We start from the raw sequence: 26,245 nt of genomic DNA on the forward strand, positions 1-26,245 counted from the left end.
TTGCTTCCTTTTTTCCCCAAAGCGCTCAGGGGTGGAGTGACCTCATACTCCTGGGAGCTGCTGCCGTTTCTCGTATTTCCAAGTGCTGAGGAAAGCAGCCTGAGAAGTGCAGCTGGAGAGCTCTTGAGTGGGAAGCAAGAAAGCTGGAGCAATAGGTGGTGTAGAAAGGAAACGGGGGGATTTAGACTAGCCCAACCCCCACCACCTCTGACCCAGGGCTCACTCGGCCCAGGGAAGATGTCAGTCCCAGCAGACTGGCCCGCTGCGGGGAGGGCATTGGCAGCAGAGCGGGTACACAGTGCAGCGAGAGCGCCTTTGCCACAGGGCTCGAAATAGAAATGTCCTGGCTGGAATCTTGCTGTTCTCCCCCTGTAGCCCAACCCCAGTGGGAAAGCGCCAGAGCAGCAGCTGCAAGTGGGGCCGAAGGAAAGAGATGAAAGAGCCACCCCGAGGCTTCCCGGAGCAGAGGGACATGGGGAGCTAGGAGCGATCTGAATATTAGAGCCTCCAGCGCAGAGCATGTGGGCAGCCCCGGTCTTGGCTGAGAGCAGCCTTCTGCACTGGCCCTGGCCATTGGGGAGCAGGTCAAAGGGAGCCATTAAAGATCATTGTTATACCACAGGGGACTTTCACACAGTACCTAAGAGTCCCCTCCTTTTGCAGTTTAATGGAGTCACAGCAGTAGGTGCAAACCAGGCCTGTCTGTCTAAGGCAAGTTAGCGAGCTGGTTCATAAACCTTTGGGTTTGGCAGCTGGCCGATGTTCTCCTTGGAGTTTTGTGCCCTGGGCCCCACTCTATTATTTTACCCTTTGTCTCATAAGATGCTGTTATCAGGTTTGCTTCTTGGCTGGTTAATTCTTTGACAGGCTCTGGCGTGATACTGCAGAAAGGCTCCCTGGAGTTGTGCTAGCATCTGCTCCTGGCAACAGGCCCCTCATAGGCTGAGGAAATGGCACATGCAGTTCTTACCACTGCTGCTGGAACAAGAACCCAGCTTTGATGGCGTTCCAGTGCTGACAGCTCAAGAGTGTTAGCAGACTGCTCAGGAAAATGAGAGATGCCACGAAGCATCTAAACCCCTGAACCCGAGCCTTGGCTATGGCATCTCTGCACTTTAACTGACCAACCCATGATTGATCCTAGAGAAACTACAAATCTGCACCCTCATCCCCATTCCCAACATGCTTCCCCTTGGCATCATGCCTGATCACCCTGCTCCAGAGGGGTCTCCATGTCACGTACCCAACTCTCTAGCATGCAGCAGATCATGGTAGAATACAGGACTCAACAGCAACAGCAGAATGAGGACAGGAGCGAGAACCGGTCACATCCCAGCAGGGCTTTCACAGAGGCTGTACAGTGCTCCTAAGGTTACATGCAGGCTGTTTTCTGATTCATTGATCTGGTGGCAAGATTTGCTTCCCACAGTGTCACTTTGCGCGCGCGCAAACACCCCCCGCACCCCTGGGGGGCAATGGAAGAACCTAGACAGAGATACTGCATAATATTTATTGAGACTCCAGTTCTTCACATTCAAACAGAGCTGCCAGGACTCTACCTACAGGGTTTGAAGCAAGTCAGCGTGCTAAGGCGTGAAAACACCCTGCTGCTTCAGCCCTGCCTGGCACAGAAAGAGCACGGCTCCAAGCAGCTTGCATGCTCTTCCCCCTCACAGTCCTATGCTAACCAGGAACATGGAAAGTATAAAGTATAAGTATAAAGCAGAGCCAGTGGCTTCTCTGGACCAGTATTAATACCACATTTACCAGGACAGTATCTGAGCCCCTCTCCCCTTCTTCCTCAGTTGCTGTTCAGCAGAGCAGGACTTTCTTCTCCATCCCCATTGAATGCACGCACACTGCAGATAATAGAACAGCATGGAGAACAGTGGTGCACCTTCTACACAACAGCAGAGGACCTCACCTCTTCATTACCTCCTCTGCACAGTGGGCCGTGAAGGAGGCTATAAAGCTTGTGGCTTCCCTGTAACATGCAATGCATGGTGGAGAGGCCACCGTTCCCCTGACTAAGACAGAACAGACAGCCTGTGTGTGCATAAGAGCAGGTGGACTGGGGTGGAATGAGACCCCTCAACAGTAACACTATTGGTACAAGATGCTGATGGTTCACCACTCCTCCAGTAGGTAAGTGGCGAGGGGGATCTCTCCCTGACCTGCCCTCGGAGCCTTAGAGAGGAGCACTTTTTTATCCATGATTTTGTTTTTTCACATATTGGATCCACTATAAAAAATCCTAAAGTAACCAGTTAAAAAAATGAAAAAAACAAACCAAGTAAAGGAGGCGTCTGCAGCGGAGAAGAGGAAAGTCACTGAAGTCTGAGCCCTTTGCTCACTAGCACTGCCTGGTGCCAGAACAGCATCACCTTAGTACAGGATACACAGTGCAAGGACTGTAGAGTCCAAAGCCACCAGTCTGCTAAGATTATCCCTAACCTGGGTACAGGTTCAGCAGGGCTGGTGTTCTGGTCCCTCACTAGAGGAATCCTGTGGGTCAGACAGTTTCACTTCCTTTTGTTCAGTACATTGTAAACTATAGCTGGATACGAGTCTCAGGGTAGGGATCACGGAAAGAGGGCGCAGCAAAGTCCAACGTCCATTCAAGCACGTGACAGAGTCTTAGAGTGGAGTGTGCTCTTGTTTCTGCAGGTGAGAGTCTTGTCCCTGTTGAGACGCTCCAGGCCAGGCACCTTCTCCCTGCCTCTCCCATCCTGCTGTCTTCAGTCTGATTTCTTTGCAGGTTTTCTGTTCTTCCACATCACAATCACTACAAAGACCCCTAACACAGGAAAGAGAGAGAGACTGAGTAAAACATAACCCCCGCAGCTGCTGTGGCTTTTTAAACACACTGCTATGAGAAATGGAACCTCATCACAGAAGGAGAGAGAGGCAATTCCACTGTGCAGAAGCTCACACGGGTGGAATCACAGTCACACACAGGGCACTGCTGCGAGGAAGCTCACACCACATGAGCTTTAGATACTGGCCGTTCACTGCTGTCAGCAATCAGATGAAACGTTAGTGACCAACTTTTAAAGAGATCAGAAGAAGACAGAAATGTGACTCACCTACAAACAGCACCAGAAGGAGCCCTGCTATGACAGGAATGGTAACCGAATACTCCCTGGGCAAGAAGAACTTATGAATCCCGTGATCGCTGTCAATGAAGGGCTGCAGGAAACAAAAGTGAAGGGCACCACTAAGTCGGGCAATACAAAGACAACTCTCTAGCCCCCGGAGCTTTATGGTTGCAGTGCCAGGACAATTAACCTCCAGAGCTACAATTAACCTTAGGCTTGAAAATGAACCCCAAGTAACGCGAGAACATGCCTGCTCAATAACCTAGACTAGCGTGCAAGAGGGACTTTAGCTACAGCTGTAGACAGAGAATGTAATGAGCAAAGGGCAGCTGAACAAGTGCAATATATCCATGGTAGTGTAGTAAGCATGTGACACCGGGGATGTCAGAAGTGCTGCTGTCTAGTGGCTTGAGCATAGGAGCAAAAAACCTCAGGGGATCTAATTCAGATTCCCTCATTGCCTGGGACTGAACAAACCGCTTATCCCCAGGAGGGTTTCAGCTTCCCTCGCTTGGAAAGTCACTGTACTATTTACGCCACTTCACAAAGGTGCTGCAGGTGTAGTTAAACGCTGCAGAACACTTTGCACCTATACCTATTACTACCAGATAACCCTTTTACAGCATAGGGATGTATAAAGTTAATCGGTAAGCATTAGGCTTACCGGTTAACCAACATTAACCGTTAACCTCAGTGGCCCCGTGCTGGGCCGGCCAGCCGCCAGCCCCGGCTCGGCCAGGCCCACCGGAGCTACCTCGGCTAACGGTTAACCGGTTAAACAATATAATTTTAATCGTTTAACCAGTTATGATATTTACAGCCCTAATACAGCGCTCTAACGTTCAGAGAGTGTACAAACTACACAGGGTTTGTAACAGCAGAACAATAAACTTTTGAATTCAGAGGGGGAACCCAAAAACGTTCAGAGCTTGGACTGGAAGCTGCCAGGGATTTAGATGCCAATCCAAAGCTTTAACAAACCTCTCAAGTCTGAAAAACTGGCCTGGACAGCTCAAAAAGATGGACTTCCTTGTATGATTCCCTATATTTCCTGCTTTTTACTGGGCTGAAGATCCCACGTGAATGGACTCTCGTATTTCAGTTCTGCCACTTCCCATGCAAACCAGAAAACAGATGGGGCATGGAAGTGAAAAATAATGGGAGAACAACCCTTTTTTGAAAACCCCAGAACTGTTTTGGGTGAAGGTTCAAATGTGTGGAATGCAGCAGTTCTTGCTTTATCCACACCAGTGCACCTACCCAACAGGGTGCACTGCTACGGATAACCCTATAGTTATCCCTTGTGGTTGACCTTTGGGTGAAGGTTCAAATGATCAAGATTTTAAATGGCAGACTGGGCAAGAAGGAGTTTTTAGTAATTGCTTTTCAGCTTACACATACCTAGACAAACAGAGTAACACCTGGAAAGAAAGTCTAAACAAACAAACACAACAGTGAAGCCATTGAGACTGCAATAACCAGAGTATGTGCGGGGATCCGTACCAGTATAATAATCCAGATGGTGTAGTAAACAAAAAGAAGGAGGCTAAAGGCTACCAAGCCAAATCCCACCAGTTGGTCCATTGCTGTAGCCTGGAATATAAGAGAGTAAAAAGTCAAAACAATTCAGATCCTCCAACTGAATTATAGTCAGTGTAAATGGCACAATGACATTTAAAGTACAAGGGAATATTACAGCACCTAGTATAGTGGGGACCTGGTCTATAATGTTGACCTGAATTTAATGGGTTAGTTGTTATGGCTCGCCACTGATCGCACCTGACCAGAAGATTTATAGGTTCTTGCCCAGTTCAGACTAGAGGGTCCGAGAACTCAGAGTTCTGTATCGGGAGAGGACTCTCGGGGTGCTTGGCAAAGACACTTACATTGAGGACAATACCAAATTGATAAAAACTTTATTGAGATTAACAAAAGAATAATAAATGCTATGAAATTTATGACTGCAAAACAGTAAAAGAATTCCAAAACTCCTGGTGGTAACATTCCTAGTATAAGTTTCAGAGTGGTAGCCGTGTTTGTTTTTGCTGATACAGACTATGAGGAGTCCTTGTGGCACCTTAGAGACTAACAAATTTATTTGGGCACAAGCTTTCGTGGGCTAAAACCCACTTCATCAGATGCATGCAGTGGAAAATACAGTAGGCAGATATATATATATACACAGCACATGAAAAGACGGGAGTTGCCATACCAAGTGGGGGGTCGGTTCTAATGAGACAATTCAATTAAAGTGGAAGTGGGCTATAATACATTACAATTCACTTTAATTGAATTGGCTCGTTAGAACCGACCCCCCACTTGGTATGGCAACTCCCGTCTTTTCATGTGCTGTGTATATATATCTGCCTACTGTATTTTCCACTGCATGCATCTGATGAAGTGGGTTTTAGCCCACGAAAGCTTGTGCCCAAATAAATTTGTTAGTCTCTAAGGTGCCACAAGGACTCCTCATTGTTTTTGCTATTATAAGTACCATAACTTAACATACTCACACCCTTCCTTGAGGACTCGATAATAGGAGGTGAAGGACCAGCCTCACTCCTGGCATGCCCGATAACACGATGGTGCTGGCTTCCCCAATAGTTAGGAATGTTGAGTAGTTCTACTACACTACACAAGCTAAGCTGAAAGCATGATAGAAGATAGACGGATAGGTAGATAAAAGGATAGTCTATAGAATATAGGAGGACAAAGAAAGGAAAGAGCTAAAAGCCCCCTATGATATCCTTACAAGGTATTTTATAGGATCCTGACGCTATGCAATTCAGGCCCAACCTACTATACCCAAATCTTATTTCTGTACCCTAAGAAATTTATGGGTACTCTTATCCTATAGGTTAGTGGATTATGACACTTCCTCTCTACATATTATCTCACTCCAAAAACTGCCAACCTAGGCTCTCTTGGCGACTTCCAGGTTTGTGGTATACCCTGCGGTTACCAACCAGTTGCAGACACTGGATAAATCCGTTCAGTGTTGTGTGTATTTCCTCCCTTTGGTTCCCCAAAGTTCAGGGACCATTCCTATCTGTGCCAAAGGTTGCCAGCTTTTATGATGACTTACTCTTAACCAATTATACTTTTAGCTATTTAGCAGATCTTACTGGATACAGGCCAGTAGGCTTCTTGCATTTCAGCAAAACTTATTCTATGTATAATTATTAGGAAACACATATTATATGCCTCAACACATCCTAATTTCATAGGAATTAACACTGATAAAATATAAGAATGAAACAGATTAAGTCAGAAAGAGAAACAGATTATTTGATACGGCTGGCTGGATTAGTAGGATATAATAGCTAACAAAATAATCCTAGGGGCTACAATAACTAGCACTCCTACCTGCTATGGTAGTACAAATAAATAATGCAGTTTTATGTATCCTTCCTAGGTTGCAGTGTTTATTCAGCTCCTGGCCATGAAGATACACCACTGTAGTTTTGGAACAAAAGCCAAAAAAGGAAAAATACTTGGCAAAAATATTGCCATAAATGCCTCCATGATAAAATCCATCCCCTCTTGCTCTGAAATAGTGACAGATTTCTTATCATGCTTTTGTGAGATGCTCATCATCTTGTGGGTCACTGCAGTTACTCTTACTCAGAGCCTGCAGCAATGTCCCCTGTGCTATGATCCTAGAAATCTCAAGCTAAGCAGAGTCAAAGCAGATCAGTAAGTAGATAGGAGATCATCTAGGAAAACCCAGGAAGCTGTCAGAAGTGTTGGTGGTGATTCACTGCAGTCAGCACTGACTTGATCCCAAAGGTGTTAAAAGGCACTGTGCTACTGGGGTGTCTTTTTTTTTTTTTTTTTGGTAATGATATGTAAAACCAAGGTCCTGAGCACCTGAGATTATTAATGAGCCCAAGTCACTTTCTGAAAGAGCAGGGATGTTAACTTCCCTATCCTGGCCAATTCTAATTCACATAATTAGGGCCTCTGCCCAATCAACTCCTGAGTTCAATTTATTTTGCTAATCTTCACACCTTGCGTTTCATGAATGCTCAAATTCCTCACCTCAACACAACATTAACACAGCTTCATTGTGAGGCCAATATAATCTTATGATTCAAGCACCAACATGTTCACCTATGAGATTCCTAAGGTGCTGATCTTCATCGCTGAAAGGCAGCCACCTCTGGGGTGGAACATGGATGCCATTCTGCAGTACTAAACTATGCTCTGAAAGACAAGTGAAGGGGGAATCCCTCAACCAAGAGCAACTGGGTGATGGGGGTGGGGGTTGGATCCATGGTGGGGAAACAGAATGTCATGAACAGGGTTGGAACCTGGCCTGGACACTTGGGTTAACCCTGCGCGTTGGAGCCTCTGGACCTCCAGTGCCCAGATCCTGGGGTTTAAATCATCCCATGAACGCACCAGCTCCAGCAGCACAGCACCGCCTAGCAACGGGGAAAGCCCCAAGGGGGAATTAACCCTCCACTCCAAACTCATGCCTGCCTCCCCCAGCTGACAGGGGGAGGGGGAATTAACCCCTTCGCGCCCCTCCCCCAGCTGACGGGCGGGGGGATTAACCCCTCGCGCCGCCCCCCCCCCGACCAGGGGGGGGTTAACCCCTTCGCGCCCCTCCCCCAGTTGACCGGGGGGATTAACCCCTTCGCCCCACCCCCGCTGAGCAGGGGGGATTAACCCCTTCACGTCCACGTCCCGCCTGCCGCCGGGCTGAAGGGAAACCAGCCCACACCAATTTCCTCCCCCAAGGGGCTGGCGGGACCCATCCCCCCTGCTCACCATGGTCCCCGCCGAGCGCTGCCGCTGACTCCCCGCAGCCCGCCCACCAGGCTCAGACACTTCCGGGAGCACCGGGCCAATCAGCAACCAGCATTTAGGCCTCGCAGAATCACGGGAGTTGTCCCGGCACAATTGCATCATGGGGGATGTAGGCTCTAGTGCCCCTTCCCCCAGGGCATTATGGGAAATACAGCCTCTAAGTGACTCCTTCCCCCGGGGCATCATGGGAGATGTAGGCTCTACGTGGCCCTTCCCCCAGGGCATCATGGGGGATGTAGGCTCCACGTGGCCCTTCCCCCAGGGCATGATGGGGGATGTAGGCTGAGCTACAGGCTTGTCTCTTTCCAAGCCCCCGGACTGTGGTGTGGGCAGAGGCTGGGGGTGTGACTGTTACAGACCTATGAATCATTCATCATGTGACAGCAATCAATGTAAACCCCTAAATCCTTTGAAATGGGGAACTTAAAGGGGGCATGTGCTGCTCACAGTGGGCCCCAACTTTCCTTTTTGTAAAATCAAGATGTTATCAAACATAAAGCCAACGCTGTGCGTCTGGCAGGGGGTTTCTTTTTAATTCCAAGAGAAAGAGCCCACCTTCTCCTTTCCACCAAACAAACCTTCCTCTGCAGTGTTTGTGGAACCAAAGAGTGGAACTAACTATAAATCAAAGCCAACTTTAGGCTGTCTCCATTGCCCAAGCAAGGAAGTACAAAAGGAAAATAGACCAGAAAAACACGTGCTGTTTAAAATTATTTCCAATAATCAGGAGCTAGAAAATTCCTTCCCACCTCTCATCAGGAGATTTTACAAAACCAACGTTTAGTTTGAATCCCACAGGGAAAGGCTGCGTCCAGCTCCACTCCTCAGTCTAGCTGGGCTTTAATCAATATGCCAGGAGGATCCCACCTCTGGCCCCCTTCAGATCTCTTCCCTCAACTGGGAGGCTGGGTGGGTTTGCTCTGGTATTTGTCACCTAAGTTCCAGCAGGATCAGGTCCCAGACACGTTCTCCGTGTAGGATGGGACGATCAAACATTCTGCTTCTCAGCTGCTTGTGGTTCAATTTGGGGGACTCCTCCCAACAGACAGGATGCATAAAGGTGAGCCCCTGTAAGTGCCTGATGAAGGGTGGGATGGGCTTGATCAACCTAGCTGTAGTGATGCACCTGGAAAAGTTTCTTGAGCTCAACGGGTAGCTGTCTCAGGAAGAACAGAGAAGAGGGCTGGAGGTCTCAGCCTTGTTCAGTCACTGTCACTCTTTCAGCAAACCTGCAGACTTCACTGCCACAGGCTACCTAGATGCAGCAGCATGTTTAATAGTCAGGTAAGGAAGAAGCCTGGTTGGTTGTGAACCAAACAGAAACATTCCTTTTAGCAAGCATGGCTGCAGCTCGTAGGCTAACATTAAAGGGCCAGATAGAACAGGGACAGTAAGCAAGGCTAGGTGGTTGTAAAAAACTGTCAGGAGGCAGCAGATTACATTTCCATTGGGGAGGTTCTTAAGTAAAGCCTGAGTGATTTGTTGTATGGGGTAATGTTTTCAAAAGCACCAAACATTAGTCAGCCAGTAGCCTAAGTCCCACTTTCAAAGGTGAAAAGCACTTTTAGGAGAAAATCCGTGAGACTTTAGGCTAAGTCACTTGGGTGCTTTTGAAATGTTTGCCCTAGATCTATTCACAGACAACATGGGAAATATTCATCTGCGACTGGTGGAAAGCTGGGGAGCATGCAGAAAACTTCCGAAATTTTTTTTGACCATGTCAGAAATAGAATCGTTCTAGGAAAATTCAGGATCCACCCAGCCCAGTCCCTTCTGTTTTCTCTCTTAGGGACCCCAGCTCCAGGGATAAAACCACCTGCTATATTGGCTACAGACAACAATGAATTTAATTACAGCAACACTACGCACATCCTCACTGTTACTTATCATGGTAATGAGATTAAGTGCAAGAAGCGGAGGACTTCAGCCTAAGAGCTTGTCTACACAGGGAAATTTACTGACATAATTATACTGTGTAGTTATACTTTAAATAATTGGTACGGAGGCTAAAGGATCCCCAAACTCAGAGGGAGGGGGGAAAATGGGCAAGATTAGCAGGCTCAAAAGGAAAGGATGTAAGCCCTGGGAAATGAGCCCCCTTGCCTAGAAAGAGGACTGTAGCAAAACGCTGTGTCTCCTGGGGGTAGAACTGAGCTGTAGCTCTCCCCTAGTCACCCACCAAGCCTGTCCCCCAGCAGTGAATCAGACCCTTTAAATACTCTGCCTTAGGGCTTGTCTACATGGGGAAATCTACTACTATAACTAGTCACACAGTAAAGCCACCTTCACTGCAGACACTGACAGATTCCTGCATGGAATTCAGCTGTTGCTTCAGGGTCCCCCAGAAAACCAGCTCTGGCCTTTGGGGCCCAAGAAGACCAAACATGGGGTGGGGATGGCCAAGACCAGTTCATAGATATGGGGGAGGCACTTGGGCCTCCAATGAGACGGGGAGGGTTGCTCTGGGCTTAGCGTGACCAGCTGTCCCAATTTTATAGGGACAGTCCTGATTTTCGGGTCTTTTTCTTATATAGGCTCCTATGACCCCCCCCCCCACCACCCCATCCCGATTTTTCTGGTCACCCTATCTGGGCTCCTCCTAGATGCCACTTGAGGCTGTATCGGGGAGAGGTTGTCCTGGGGGTCTGGGCACCAGCTCCCTTCACACAGTAGTGCTAATGCTCGCTCTGCCTGTCTCCAGTCCTGTCCAACAGCCCCTTGAAGACTCTGGGTCATTCCAATTGCAGCTCCCTGCACTCTGCCTCTTACGCCTCAGGAGATTTTTTTTCCAGCGCAGCACAGCCCCTGCCCCAATAGCTGCCAGCCTGAGGATGTGGGGCCTGGCTACATCATACTCATCCTGTTTGCAGTGGCTGTAGCCCTTTACTTTAGTTTCTGTTCGGTGAGTAATTTCTCAGCCCCCAACTCCTCCCAGTTCCTGCAAAGCAGCAGCAAGGCAGGGGGGGAAAGCACATTTGCTTTGCCTCCAAAGTTCTGCTTCGATCCAGCCTGGTTGGAGACTCAGGTGTGGACGGGTGTCTGGTTACTAGTGGGCAAGGAGCAGGAAACCATATGAGAATTGGCCAGTGACAGACAGGTGACTTTGGAGAAGATTTTCCATGTCACAGGAGGCCTGGATTGACTCTGGAGATTACCCTCAGACTGGGCCTTAACCAAGCCAGATTAGTTGTGTGTTTCCTACTCAGCCCCAAGACTGAGGGCTTGTCTACGGGTGCAACCGCTTAGTGAAGACACTAGCTACACTGAGGGGAGAGCTGCTCCCATCAGCATGTCTCCACCTCCCCAAGAGGAGGTAGCTCTGTGGAGGGGAGAAGCCCTCCCCTTGACACACCTAGGGGGTTCGGTCGGTATAACTGTCGCTCAGGGGTGTGGATTTTTCACACCCCCGAGCGACGTCGTTATACTGACATAGGTTTGTAGTGTTCAGCAAGCCTCAACATAACTACATCGGTCAGGGGTGTGAAAAAACTACCCCTGGTCTGACAGAGCTCTGCCCTCCTCCCCTCAATGTAGACACCGCTACACCCACACAGTCGCTGCAGCATCGAGGCATACCCTCAGGCAAAGCCCCATTCTAGCTGTGTAATGTTATGGGTGTGGGTGCAGGGGGGCAGAAGCAGGGCCGGCTCTAGGCACCAGCAAAACAAGCTGGTGCTTGGGGCGGCACATTTTTAGGGGCGGCATGGCAGGCGCCAGAATGCCGCCCCTGCCGCCCCTAAAAATGTGCCCCGGCCACCCTAGCTCACCTCCGCTGCTGCCGCTCGCACGCCACGGCGCGCGAAACAGCTGATTCGTGCACCGCTGCTCACCCTCCCTCCCAGGCTCTCAAACCTGGGAGGGAGGGGGAGATCCCAAGCGGCCGCGGCGCGCGAAACAGCTGATTCGCGCGCCGCTGCTCCCCCTCCCTCCTAGGCTTGAGAGCCTGGGGGGAGGAGGCAGGGCTGGGGATTTGGGGAAGGGGCGGAGTTGAGGCGGGGCCGGGGATGGGGTAAGAAAAAAACGGGGGGGAGGGGGGCGGCCAAAATTGTTTTTGCCTTGGGGCGGCAAAAATCCTAGAGCCGGCCCTGGGCAGAAGGGAGGGGAATCAAAGGTTTGAGGGACTGAGCTGGATTTTTGACACGCCTGTGACTGGTTACACAGATCACCCAGCACTAGGGGGAGCAGCTGTCCCAGGAAGCCAGGCACATTCCTGTTTTCAGGGCTGGCCCTGGTCAGTTTTACATACACAGCCACCTCTGATCAAATGAAAGAGACAGTGGAACTGACCGCGGCCCCATTAAGAGGCCAGGTCCCATATTCCCCCACCAGATACACCTGTCCATCCCACTCCCATACCTGCAGCAGTCCTTGAGCTGCCTTTTACCCTCACATGGATGCACCTGGAGGCTGGATCGAGGCCCTGCTCCAGGCAGAGCTGTATGCACTGAGCCCTGCAAGAGGCTACTCACCGGACTTGGGCCAGGAGCCCTGCTTTTCCACACTGTCCTTACAGCAGCACCGAGGCCTGGATTCTGGCAAGGCAGGGGATGAGGGGGAGAGACCCAGCATTGTGCGAAGGAGGGTGGGATAAAGGAAAAAAGGCATCGAGTGAAAGAGAAAGGAAGAGACACCAAGAACATGACACAGGAGGAGGAAGAATGTTTAGAGAGAGGCCTACCTTATTCCTTGCCCTTAGTCTATCTATCTCAATCCTGGGATGGTAGGCAGAGCCCACCACCCCCACAAGGGTGTGTCCACACAGCCAGTGGCCACCCCTGGCAGTGAGTCTACAGATTCAGGGCTGATCTACACTGGAAATGGACAGTGGCATAGCTGCATCCCTCAGGGGTGTGAAAAATCCAACCCCCTGAGAGATGGAGCTACGCCGACCTAACTCCAGTTGCAGACCATGCTGGGTTCTTCTGTTGACCTAGCTGCCGCCTCTCAGGGAGGTGGATTAACTACAGCAATGGGAGAACCCCTCCCATCGGCGTAGATCGCGTCTACAGAGGTGCAGCTGTAGCATGTCAAGTGTAGACATGCCCTAAATCTATTGACCGGAGGCCGTGGGCTGTATAGATGTCCCCCAAAAGGCCCTCTCCCTCAGATGAAGGAAGGGCCCGAGAACCCAGCATGTAAAAGCAATTTCAGGGGCCAAAAAGTGACCAGAGTGCAGGGACAAGGTCAAAGTGAAGGATCCAGAAGAGGATTCCCACTGCTCCAAGGAGTCAGTGGATGCCTCCTGGGGCTGGATGGGCGCATGGATAAGGGTCAGGGAAAAGGCCGCAGAGAATGCTCCCACCTCACTTCCTCCTCCTAGAGTGATGGATGGCAGCCTTGGGCGGGACCAGAAGGGTGACGGGGTCATATCAGGATTTGACTGAGTAGGAAAGATGAACACAAGGATGGTGGGGCCTGCACTCCCAGGGTTAGACTCTTCAGAATGGCCTCCGTCCCGTGCGCACTGCCGGAGGAATCCGGATCAGCCCGGAGGAGCAGCTCTGGTGCAGGCTCTGCTACTGGTCTGAGGACTGGAAGATGATAACGCCCAGGAAGAGTCCAGCCCAGCACTGGAGCAGCAGAGGGTGAGGAGCATCTCCCATTTCAGTGGACTGGTATGATCTGGTGCTTAGATTAGGATGCCTGGGTTCCAGTCACTCTGCGGCTTGGGCAACTTATTTTGCCAGCTCTGTGCTTTAGTTTCTGCCTTGTAACCTGCTGATGCCACAAACACAAACAACCCCTGTGTAGCAGTGAAATCACTGGGGCGATTTCAGGTAGTCAGCGTAGGCAGAATCTGCCAGACTGAACCTTTGTGTCTTCGGAAAGACAAATTAGCTTTTGTTGAGGCGAGTATCAAGCTGCACGGGGCCATGTGAGTGACCCACGCTGAGGCCGGTGGTGATAGAAGGAAGTTATAAAATAGGAATCAAAGGGATTAGCTGGTATCACAGAGCTGCTGGAAAAACAAAGGGCCTGAAGGAAATGTGGCCTAGTAGGCAGAGCACTGGACTGGCCTCAGAAGTGCTCGGTTCTGTTCCTGGCTCTGCCTCTGGCCTGCTGCGTGACCTTGGGTAAGTCACTTCACTGCTCTGTACCTCAGTTTCCCCAGCTGTCCAATAGGGATGGTACTGACCTCCTTTGTACAGTGCTGTGAGATCAACTGCTGAAGAGGGAGGTACTGTTGTTATTCTCCCCTGCTTGCATCCCAGGAGTCGTTCAAATCTGTGTGAAAAGGGTGCAAGCCGCCAGCACCCGGGGGAATGCAACTGACTGGTGCGGTGACTACACAGAAGTGAAAAGAACAGGAGTACTTGTGGCACCTTAGAGACTAACAAATTTATTAGAGCATAAGCTTTCGTGGGCTACAGCCCACTTCTTCGGATGCATATAGAGTGGAACATATATTGAGGAGATATATATACACACACATACAGAGAGCATGAACAGGTGGGAGTTGGCTTACCAACTCTGAGAGGCCAATTAAGTAAGTGAAAAAAAACTTTTGAAGTGATAATCAAGATAGCCCAGTACAGACAGTTTGATAAGAAGTGTGAGAATACTTACAAGGGGAGATAGATTCAATGTTTGTAATGGCTCAGCCATTCCCAGTCCTTATTCAATCCTAAATTGATCGTATCTAGTTTGCATATCAATTCCAGCTCAGCAGTCTCTCGTTGGAGTCTGTTTTTGAAGTTTTTCTGTTGTAAGATAGCCACCCGCAGGTCTGTCATTGAATGGCCAGACAGGTTAAAGTGTTCTCCCACTGGTTTTTGAGTATTATGATTCCTGATGTCAGATTTGTGTCCATTAATTCTTTTGCGTAGAGACTGTCCGGTTTGGCCAATGTACATGGCAGAGGGGCATTGCTGGCACATGATGGCATATATCACATTGGTAGATGTGCAGGTGAACGAGCCCCTGATGGTATGGCTGATGTGATTAGGTCCTATGATGATGTCACTTGAATAGATATGTGGACAGAGTTGGCATCGGGCTTTGTTACAAGGATAGGTTCCTGAGTCAGTGTTTTTGTTCAGTGATGTGTGGTTGCTGGTGAGTATTTGCTTTAGGTTGGGGGGTTGTCTGTAAGCGAGGACAGGTCTGTCTCCCAAGATCTGTGAGAGTGAGGGATCATGTTTCAGGATAGGTTGTAGATCTTTGATGATGCGCTGGAGAGTGACTACACCAGGTGCCAGGCAGGGGAGAAAAGGCCCACAGTATTTACCAAGATGGATGAACCACCGCAGGCATTGAAAATCCAAGACAGTGCACGGTTACAGACAGGGCACTGCGCCCCAATCAAGGAATTCAGCAGAAGGGGGAGCCCATGAGAGAACAGGCAGATGGGAGTAACCACCATCCCAGATGGCCCCTAGAAGTTGATCTTCTAGCTGTGTAGTAGTGGGGGGGAAGGGGTCACGGGGGGGGGGGAAGGAAGTGACAGAGGTCAATATGGTCTAATTTTTCCCTTGTACTCCCTTGTCTGTCTGCCTCCAGCTGTCTTATACTTAGAGTGTAAGCTCTCGGGAGCAGGGACTGTCTCTGTTCTCTGTTTGCACCTAGCACAATGGGGGCATGGTCCATGGCCGGTACTCCTAGGTGCTACTGAAATACAAATGACAGCAAACAAAGACGCAATGCATCCCCACACGGTAAAAGCCTTCAGATCTCCCTGGTGTTGAAGAGAATCATTTCAGATTCCCATTATCCGTCAGTACTAGAACCATCTGCCTCTGCAAGTGACCATGCAGCATGGAGAGGTAGGAAGGGACGCCTACACCTTCCGCTAGATTGGGTAGCACACACCTCCTGTCCTATTTGGGAGATGGGGATGAGTTTTCGTCCACTGAAAAGAGACAGGCCCTGAGGCCTGAACTCTCATGGGACCTATGGGTTGTTTTGCTTAATCTCCCCCTGAAAGGCACATCAAAGTGGAAAAAACAGCAGCTAATCAGGGCGTGGGAGGCTGTTTCCCAACAAGCTGCAAACAGTAACAGGAGGAAGGCCCAAAGCTGGGTAAGAGGTTGGAGAATGCAGAAGGCATTAACCGACACAAGGAATTATTCCGGGGATTTCCACATTTATGAGAAGAACCAGGGAGGACTGAGTCAGATGCAAAAAGCATCATCATTTCCAGATTGTTTGCTGACGTACAGCAACGGGCAAGAGGCAGGGAATCTTGAAGGCTAGGAATTACTTACTGCCACACAAGACTTCATTTCAATGCTACGCCAGGCCTTGCAAACTGGATATTAATTTAATGTGTTTGAAAAGCCTGAACAAAATATTTACTTCCAAAGGAAACCAGATTGTGCTGTTGGCTGGAACACACGATCACTCTGTGCACTGTTGCATACAAGCTGAATATTTCATCCTGGGCTGTCTCCCATTAGGGCCCTGAGTTTCTTAAATATAAAATAGTCTTGAAACGAAAACCCAGCTGGAGATGTAGTTAGAGAGTTCAAAAAAAGCCCATGTTGAAACAGCAGATCAGCAGCTAGATAACAATCACTGAACTCTCCGTAGCCATGAAGGATGCATTTCTATTTAACCCACAATCTAATTGTTTAACGTTGTTTGTTAACTCATGAAGTGACCTACTGAGAATCTAGGGAGTTTACAGCCAATGCTGACTTAAGAGTTTGCTCTATTTAGCACAGAGGTGTGTAGAGATTTAATTAATCTCCCTGACTAGGTTATCATGAGTGATCAGACAGTACATCACAAGTCTGTCTAGATTCTAGGACAAGTAATTTATCACTGGTAAGGTACCATCAGCTTAGTGGATATGAACTGACTGCTTTTCAAACATCCTGCCAACTTGAGAAAAGAACTTCATTCAAATCCAGAAACCTCTCTTATTAACAGTGAACTCTACTTCATTTCCTTCTGAAGTCTGTTTTATGACTTCAGAACAGCTCCTGGCCAGGAGACCAAATTCAGCAAGGACACTGGCTGGGCCATAACCTTGCTCACGTTATTTAGCCAAGGTGAGAAATCTGCCCCTCACAAAAAGCGAGGTGGGGGTGGAGGCAACTGACAATGATTAGTGGGGTTTAAAGTAATGTTTGTAAAGGGCTTTGAGGATAAATCTCTACCTGTTGTTGCAAGAAACCAGATTAAATGCTCTTAGGTGTAGATAAGAATCAAGTGAGCCACCTCCCTCCCTAAAAATGTTAAATGCTGAAAGCCCTTCCTTCCTGAACTGTAAAGTCACAAATGCCATGGAATTTGGCTGGATTGCAATTTGGCTCAGAAGACTTGAGGAAGGAATCTAAGTTTGCACATTCCAGTTTCTAATTGGACTCCATTCCTGATGCCTTCTTGCTTGCTCTTGCTGGGCCTTAGGGCTTGTCTAGATGGGGGAAACTTTCTGATGTAGCTAGAACAGAATAACTGTTCCTCGCTAGCTATTCTGGTGTAACTGCCCTGGTGGATACTATTTCAAAAGAAAAGTTATTTTATTTCAGACTAATTACTTCATTTCCAAATAGCTCTGCTCCGGAGCAGTGGCCCCAGCCCGGACAGTTGTTCTGGAATAGCTAGAGCAGATTATTCCACTATACCTGTGCCAGGTAGTTCCTCCCATATAGACAAGGACATATTCACAGCAGCACCAGGGCCTGGCTTCCCAAAAAGAAGCTAAAATGATGGGACCTAGAAAGGACTTGCTCCTTGTGGTTTTTGCCCTCCTCCAGATTGTGCCTCTGATAGACCAGGGGAAGCCGAGAACCCTTTCCCCTCTCCCAAGAGATGGGCATTTGTAAACACTGCAAAGAGAAGGAGAACATGCTATTGGATGCTGTGGAGCTGGAAGCCAGAAATGCCTCAGCTCCATTGTCAGCTCTGGCTGGCGTAGTGAACTACAAACAGCCTCTCAGTTAATCTCCCCAGCCGTACAATGCAGAGCAGACTCAGACTGAAAACACCTGCTGTAAATCCATTTGCTACATTCATAGATTTGAAAAGTCAACAAAGAGTAAGGGCTTGTCTACACTGGCACTTTACAGCGCTGCAACTTTCTCGCTCAGGGGTGTGAAAAAACACCCCCGAGTGCAGCAAGTTTCAGCGCTGTAAAGCACCAGTATAGACAGTGCCCCAGCGCTGGTAGCTACGCCCCTCGTGGAAGTGGGTTTTTTTAAGAGCGCTGGGAGATGGTTTTCTTAGAGCGCTGCCACGACGACACAAGCCATGTTAAAGCGCTGCCGTGGCCAGTTGCCAGCGTAGACTAGCCCTAAGATAGAGCAATCCTTCCGGCAACGTCCCAGCAGAGGGGGCAGGCTGGCACAGCAACAAGAACACAGACCCAAGTCAGTGGCCAGCCTCCTAGGAGGAAGGTCTGCCTTGTGGTTAAGGCAAGGCACTTAGGCGTGGCAATAGTGAGTGACATGGTGTGATAGTGCACCCCATAAGGCTTCATGGGAATATGCTTATGAATATATATATGATATAACTGGAATATGTTTTATGCTACATATGCCATGTAACATATCTCTGTAAAGGTTATGATCTACTGAATCTATTCATCCTATTTATATACATGTATCATTTTTGTATTCAAAGTTATTAATATTGGCTGGGCACTGGCTTGATTTTTAAGTAGCCTTTGTACAGCATTTGGTCAGCTTCTTGAGAAAGGAATGTGCAAATTAAGTGCCCAGTCAAGAAGCACGTAAGGGACAATGGATCTTGGGAGGCTCCAATCCACATAAGTCTACATGAGGATGTTCAAGGTAGCAGGTAAGCCATGGCTGCTGCCTGTAAAAACTGAGTCATGCATGGACATGTGACTTGCCCACATGACTCCAAAACACCATCTTGGAGCTGGACTTTGCATAGAAGAGAGGAGGGGGGTCTCCATCCACAAGAGAAATTCTATTTAAACCTGTGGAAGACCCCTCCATTTTGTCTTCAGCTGGCTAAAAAGATAGCCTCTCCACCCCCCAAGGATACCTGAAAGAGACTGGAATAAAGGACAGCAACTACAGGGAGTGTGAGTGATTGCTGGACCCAGACTAGCAGGAGACTAGTTTGTAAAAGGAAGCTTACTGGAATTGGTGAGGTTTTATCTATATTCAGTTTTCTTAGACATAGACTTGCGTGTTCTATTTTATTTTACTTGGTAATTTACTTTATTCTGTCTGCTACTCCTTGGAACCACTAAATCCTACTTTCTGTATTTAATAAAATCACTTTTTTAAATATTAATTAACCCAGAGTATGTATTAATACCTGGGGGGACAAGCAGCTGTGCATCTCTCTCTATCAGTGTTATAGGGGACGAACAATTTATGAGTTTACCCTGTGTAAGCTTTACCCTATATAAGCTTTATACAGGGTAAAACAGATTTATTTGGGGTTTGGACCCCATTGGGAGTTGGGCATCTGAGTGTTAAAGACAGGAACACTTCTGTAAGTTGCTTTCAGTTAAGTCTGCAGCTTTGGGGCACGTGGTTCAAATCCTGGGTCTGTGTTGGAGTGGACTGGCATGTCTGGCTCAACGAGACAGGGTGCTGGAATCCCAGGCTGGCAGGGAAAGCAGGGGCAGAAATAGTCTTGGCACATCAGTTGGCAGATCCCAAGGGGGTTTCTGTGATCCAACCCATTACATGAGGCACCTAGAAAAAAATCACAGGAACCCCTCTGCAATCCATAAAGCCTGAGCTTGGCCCCTAGGTGCCCTATACAATGAATGGGGAGAGAGGCACACCCTTCTAGTCTGACCTCCTGTGTAGGACAGACAATAGAGTTTCCCCAAAATAATTCCTAGAACAGATCTTTTAGAAACAAACGCCCAGGCTGAATTTAATAATGGTCAGGGATGAGGAATCCACCATGACCCTTGATAAATTTTTCAGTGGTTAATTACTCTGTTAAAAATTTACAACGTATTTCCAGTCTGAATTTGTCTAGTTTCAACTTCCAGCCATTGTATCGTGTTAGACCTTTCTCTGCTAGATTGAAGAGCCTATTTAAATATTTGTTCCCCCACGTAGGTACTGCTAGACGATAAACAAGACATCCCTTAACCTTCTCTTTGTTAAGCTAAATAGGTTGAGCTACTTGAGTCTATCACTCTAAGGCAGGCTTTCTAATCCTTTCATCATTCTCCCGGCTCTTCTCTGAAACCTCTCCGATTGATCAACATCCTTGAATCGCGGGCACCAGAACTGGACATAGGATTCCAGCAGCACCAAATATAGAGGTAAAATAACCTCTACTCCGACCTGAGATTCCTGTTTATGGATCTCAGGATCCCATGCTCATTGGGTCAGAGTCCAAGAGAATGACAAAAGAGGGAAATAATCCTTCCTCTCCCCCACCCTTTAAATGTCTTGTCTATTTGGACTGTACCCTCCTTTGTGCAGACACTTAGGAAGTGTATGTGCATTGCTGCACTCTGCCCTACCCTGCCTAGCACAATGGCATTCTTATCTTCAGGCCTCTATGTACTTTAGCACAAATAATCATGTGCTAAATTAAACAGGCACCTAAAGTACAAATCTACAGATTACAGCATCCATCACAGGGGCGGGGATACATTAGTGCATGTTTGCACAGTATTCTAGGGACTAGGTTAAGAACTCTGGTGCTGCTGTTGAAATGTGGGCAAATGCCTGACCTAGAAAGCAAATGGAGCAGAATTTGCCTTGCTCCCCTCTCAATCTTGGATCACCCCCCTCCCCCCGAGTGCCAGCGGTGAATTTCCCTTTGTTAAACAGTTCTCAAAATGCAGCAGTCAGGATCTAAAAAATGGCCAAGCCTTCTTCCAGCACTGGCCTTTATTTGCCTAGGGTTTAACAGGTTGATATAGTTTCAATACCCACAAACACCTGGTCTTTGTGAGCCTTTTAACATCTTGAAACTGACTGACTGGATTAAAATCAGCTCATTCTGCCAACACTAAGTAGTCTATGTAACCAGAAGAATGCATCCTAAATCACATGCATGCGAAAACTGCATTAAATTCCCCACCCCACAGGATGGATAAAAATTGTTGATTTTTTTTAAATAAAGATTTTATTTAAATTGGATTTTTAAATGTTATTTAAATAATACTTTTAAAAAAATGAACCAATTTAAAATGAATTTGAATTTAATACAAAAATCTATTAAGGCCTAAACTTCTTATAATCTCTTTAAACATTTAAATAAAAAAGTAGGCTGAATCCATGAGTCTCTATAAAAAAATTTGAGTTCAAGGCTGCTTTTCTATGTAAAGAAAGAACCTAGAGAAAAACATTAACTTCGGAGGTCAATTTTTAGAGAGAATAGTTCATGTGCGGTATTAAGGGCTTGATCCTGGGTGGGGGGAGGGGGGGGGGGAAGGGCGCTCAGGGGCTGTGCTACTGGTTGCAAGAGACTGGCAAAGTCATCACAGGCATTGGGACCCAGCCTCTGCCACCATCATGTATTGCATGAGGATCATCCGCTGAGTCTACCTGGGTGGTCTCGTATTCCTATTTTATAGCTCCTCCCTACCTGAGCTCCGATTGGCTTAGTTCTCAAATTATGAATATTTACGACTCCACTCAGTCACCATTTTCTAACATACTAAAAATGTATAATTAATAAAAATCTGAAAATATGAAGCTACATAATTGCTTAAGTAAATGGATGTAGTTCCAGTGTACTCTCCTGGGGAGCAAAAAGATGTACCAAATCAAGTGTAAAGGTGCCATGTACCTGTAGTTGTAAATCAACATATTTTAATGTTATATCATCCAATGAGAATGCACCATTCTTTAGAAAATCACTGAAGTACAAATGGAAAAGTTGTTTAGAATCAGTGATTTAAATCAAGGCTTTCCACTTGGTGGTTTAAATCACCTGGATTTAAAATCGGTCCACCCCTGTGAGGAAGAAATAGAAAAGAATGAGCTGTCTTGCATGGCTCACGAGCAGCCAGTTGAAAGTTATTAATAGTGCTGGAAGGAAGCCCACGGGGCAAACGAGGAAGTATATGGGGTGGGATTTAAAAGATTCAGGCATTTGATACAGAGAGAGACTTTTGGGGGGGGAGGATGAAGCAAAACGCAGGATGCCAAGTTTAACCAGCGTGCAGCTCCAAGCAGATATCCTGGAAAGGATGCAGGTTGAGTCTCTACTACAGCAAAGGTTCTCATCTCTCCCTGGCTCGCACTTCCCTTCCCATGTGCAATCTCACAACCACCCTGTGGTGGCTACAGCCATAACCTTCATGGAAGGGGAATACTGGGGCCAGGTCTATGCTACAAAGTTTTGTCAGTATAGCTAGGTCTGTCACTCTCCCCTCCCCGCCGCTGACAGATATGCTGGCAAATCCAGAAGAGAGCTTCCGCGGGCCCAGCTATTGTCGTCAGGGCGGTGGTGTTACCACGTAGCAGAAAAGCTCTGTCAGTATAGGCAGTTTTACACTAGGGGGCTCTGCCCGTATAGCTGCATCACCAAAACCTGGGTCGCGTGTAGCCCTCTGAAGCTGTTTAATAGATTCCTGGCTTCTCCGCAGTTCAAATGAGGGACCAGAACCATGTGTTCAGCCAGATTGCTGCAGATGGCCAGCAGATGCTCCACGGACCAGAGTCTGGGAACCTCTGCCTGTCGTCTTTCCTGACGAAAGCAGCAGTCAATGCAGGCGCACAGGGTGGATCGAACACTATGTTTTCCTGGGCTGGGCAATTGCCTCAATGCAGACCAAACTCCCTTTGCATGTCTTGCTCAGGCACTTCAAGCTACATCTACTTTGCATCTTTCTTGTATTCCTCTTCGAGATTGGGAACCTCCCCACCCTCGTTTCAGGTGATCCACTCCGCTTTGGGGCTTGTGCTGTTTGCAACCTTCTTGATTTCCCTTCCTACCCACTTCCAGTAATTCAAGTCAAGGGAGGGAGAGTCCTGCTAAATAAGCCCTTCATAGCTTAGCTGCTGTCCCAGAATGCATGGAGGGATTCCAGCAGGGACATGTAGGAGCCCACTGTGCCAGGTACTGCACGGGCACAGCTTCACTCTCATCAGCAAGGAGATTAAGAAACCCCAGGATGCATTGGGGGTGGGGGTGGGGTGGGGGGGAGGGGCGGAAACAAACCAAGGATCAATAAGTGAAGTACCAAAAAAACCTTTATTTTCCCCAAAACCATAACATTTGACATTATAGTGATTTCCTCTTATATTTGTTATTTCTCTACATTAGGAACCAGATACAGAAAATACAGACACGATCTGCTGAATCAAAGACGGCACAGCATTCCATTAGAAAAGAAACAAAAAACTAGAGGAGCAAGATAAAAAATGGTGAAAAATAGTCATTCCCTCCAGCCCATAAACTTTCTGCGAATCATCATCAAAATAGAGCCGTGGACGTAGCTTCTTTCTCCACGCACTTCTGCTTTGCGAAAAAAAATTAGATTTTCTCTTCTTTAGATTTCAAAGTAAAAAAAAAGTTACATTCTCTTTCAAGCCATTTTGGAAATTTGCATAGACCCATTCCCTTTCCAAAAATATCTGTAATCTCTCTCTCTATAGCATCTGAATATAAATCGAGTGCGCTTCTCTTCTGACGATCACTGAGCTCAATTCACGTTCAAGAGAATAAAACATGATCTCCCCTTTCCCCCCCACATGAAAAAATATGGGCTTTAACAAACATTTTCTTATGCTCTCAAGGCAAGTAAGAGGATCAGCTGCACCTCCAGCTCAAACCTTCTTCCAAGTTCCTGTGATTTCCCAGGTTTTCTATGCTCACTCCTTCCCAGTGGGTAGGAGCAACAGCTCCATGGAGCTGCGGAGGAGACTGGGTTAGGACTGCAGAGGAGGGCTGATGGAAAATGCAGCTTGGGGGTGGGGACTGGACTTTGCAGGATCAGCCCATTAGGTAGAGGTGGCGGCTTGTAAGAACCACAAACACTCGCTACCGGGCGCAGCGTTTGTGGGAACAGGCCCATAGAGACCAGCCCTGTCTACAGGACTGAGTCACTGGAGCAGCAACTCCCTCAGCTTGGGATTGGGGGAGAGGAGAGGAGCAATGAATTAGTTAGCAGCTCCTGAGGTAAGGCAGCAAGGGAACAGGGTGGGGAAGGTTTGCTCAGCTCCCTCTCCCCAGGAGGGGAGCCTTTCACCTGGGCACTCTAGTCTCAAGCGTACCTGGAGTGAGGTTTCCCAGAGGGTGGTGAGTGCAGAGTCCAGCTGCACAACCATGAATTTAAAACAATGCAATAAAATAAAACCAACCCCTCCTATTACATTTTAATGCAACAACTTTCTTCAGATCTCAGCCCAGTTCGAAACACTCTAAAAACCAAAACAAACATTTAAAAGGGCTAAACTTTCCCTCCAGAGGGTGACGGTGGGGGAGACACTAAGAAACTGGCTGTCCTTAACTCATCAGAACAGCACGAAAGCTCCCATTTAAAGTGCCAGTCACAGAGAAACTGGAGGCATTAGGTCATTCTTTCCCCATTCTCATTCCCACCCAGAGCCGAGCCGAGCCAGTCTCCTTCCCTGACTCATTCGGGGGCTATGCCGATTCATGACCTTTACGTCTGCCCTTCCCCAGATAATTCTTCAGTTTATAGTTTCTTTAAAAAAAAAAGTTAGTAAAAAAAAGTTATTAGGCTGAAGACCCCACGCTTTGCGGTGGGTGTCCAAATAGAAAGGTCTTGAAATGTTAATCTGTTGTAATGGGGAGTGTGAAATCCAGTCCATTCCATTCCAACTTGGCCCTGGGGGCTGAGGGCAGGGGGGCAGGGAATCCAGCTCTGCTCCCCTGGGTCAGCCCAGCTTAACCGTCCTGCTCTCCTGCACCAGAGACCAGGGCCTACACCACAAAATCTCGCCAGAGGGCCCTTTCCTTGCCTAGTTCACTTCTGGATCCCCTGAGAAGAGGACAACTGGGGGAGGAAAAGATACCTCCCTTAGCCCCCCCGGAATAAAATACCAATGAAACAACGACAATACCACAATGCAGTCAAAGAACACCAGCCTGCTGGGTTTATAAAAATTCAATAAACTTCAAGGAAAAAAAAAACTTGGAAATTAACCAGTGGTTTAAGTTTGACAAACTCGCAAAATATTCTTCAGCATCCCAACTAGCAACAAATACCAGCAATGCCATGAGGAAAAAAGTGCTTGCAAGATACAAAGCTTCCAGCCAGGCAGCAGACCTGCTGTCCAGATGATCCCAATGCCTGCTCAGCCTCCCTCTGTGCTCCAAAGTACACATGCAGCACCAGGCTGCGGGACTGCTGGGCATCACTTGTGAGAGAGGATGCGAAGCTGGAATTTGGTGTGGTATGCGGAAAGACAACAACTCCTCCCTCCCTCCCTGCCTGGGCCCTGTTTTGAACAATCCAAGGTTAGCTGTACTCACTTGTTCCAGATGACTAGGGCTGCTCTCTTAGTCAAAACAGGAGGGGTCTGAGCTAAAAAGCTGCTAACAGACCAACGTCTACAAACTCAACAACTGCCAGGGAACAAGACCAAGAGGCACAAAAACTGTCAAGAATTTAAACAGTAGAGCATTGAACTGCTGCAAAGCCAGAGACAGCAATCTACAGAAAGGCCACAGCTCTCCAACGTCTCAGAAGCAGAGGTTAGGGTTGCCTGCCAGCCAGGTGACAGGGAAGGACACAGTTTCTTGAAAGCTAACCTGCTCCTCCTTTTGTCTCCCTCGAAGGAGCTATTTCTCCCTTTGGTTTGTGACATGTCACAGAAAACGGCCCCTCCCAGACCAGTTACCTCTCTTGCCAGCTGGAGCCCAGAACAAAGGCTCTTGGTTCCCAGCCATTGCTGGAGTAACAAGCAAGATGGACACCAGCAGCTAAACTGGCCTGGCTTTGGACTCATTCCTGTGTTACTCGTCTCCTCCCAAGTCCTTGAAGTGCTGCTGGAAGGCTGCAGGCATTTAGGAGCCGGTTTCCAGGAGTGCTGCATACCCACAGTTCACACACCGCTCCCATTAACTTCAGGGGGCTCCGCATCACAGAGTGCCTTTGCCCATAGGGAAAGCAGTGTGAAGTACTGCTGGAGGGGTGCTGTGCCAGCCAACCCAGCCTCTCCGGCAGCAGCTCTGGAGGGAGAGGCAAGTAACTAATTCTCCCCCTTCTCCAAACCTTTGGAATCCTAAATAGTGTAGAGCCAGCCCTACCTAAGCCAGCTCGGCATCTCGCCAGCCTGCTACCCGGTGCCAACCTGAGCGGAGAGGAGACGATGATTAAAATGTAGGCAAGAGCGAAAGGGCCTTGGCTTTGGACAGACTTGGTCCAACCAGGAGCTCTTTCCCACGTTCAACCGGAAGGTTTGATGGGCCTAGGCCAAGAGTAGTTAATTCTCTCTGAGGGGAAGGTAGGTGGGCGA

At 48.0% G+C, this 26,245-nt stretch overlaps 1 protein-coding gene across 1 annotated transcript; it reads right to left on the bottom strand.

Moving 5' to 3' along the window:
- Nucleotides 1-1,496: 1,496 nt before the first annotated feature.
- DPM2 (dolichyl-phosphate mannosyltransferase subunit 2, regulatory) lies at nucleotides 1,497-8,015 on the bottom strand. Its single transcript, XM_065418711.1, has 4 exons — nucleotides 7,875-8,015; nucleotides 4,602-4,691; nucleotides 3,087-3,189; nucleotides 1,497-2,797 (listed from the first exon to the last, which is right to left on the bottom strand). Exons 1-4 carry the CDS (start codon nucleotides 8,013-8,015, stop codon nucleotides 2,739-2,741), a joined length of 393 nt encoding a protein of 130 aa, XP_065274783.1. The 3' UTR covers nucleotides 1,497-2,738.
- Nucleotides 8,016-26,245: the final 18,230 nt, after the last annotated feature.

The sequence above is a fragment of the Emys orbicularis genome, chromosome 18 (genome assembly GCF_028017835.1).
Source record: "Emys orbicularis isolate rEmyOrb1 chromosome 18, rEmyOrb1.hap1, whole genome shotgun sequence".
In the NCBI taxonomy this organism is placed as follows: Eukaryota; Metazoa; Chordata; order Testudines; family Emydidae; genus Emys; species Emys orbicularis.

Bases quoted from the DNA above. Each gene is read 5' to 3' on its own strand.
- DPM2 (XM_065418711.1), bottom strand. From the start codon at position 8,015: ATGATGCAATTGTGCCGGGACAACTCCCGTGATTCTGCGAGGCCTAAA. The intron at 4,692-7,874 runs GTGAGCAGGGGG...CTTATATTCCAG, and splicing joins AGCGCTCGGCGGGGACCATG to GCTACAGCAATGGACCAACT. The intron at 3,190-4,601 runs GTACGGATCCCC...TGTTTCCTGCAG, and splicing joins CCATCTGGATTATTATACTG to CCCTTCATTGACAGCGATCA.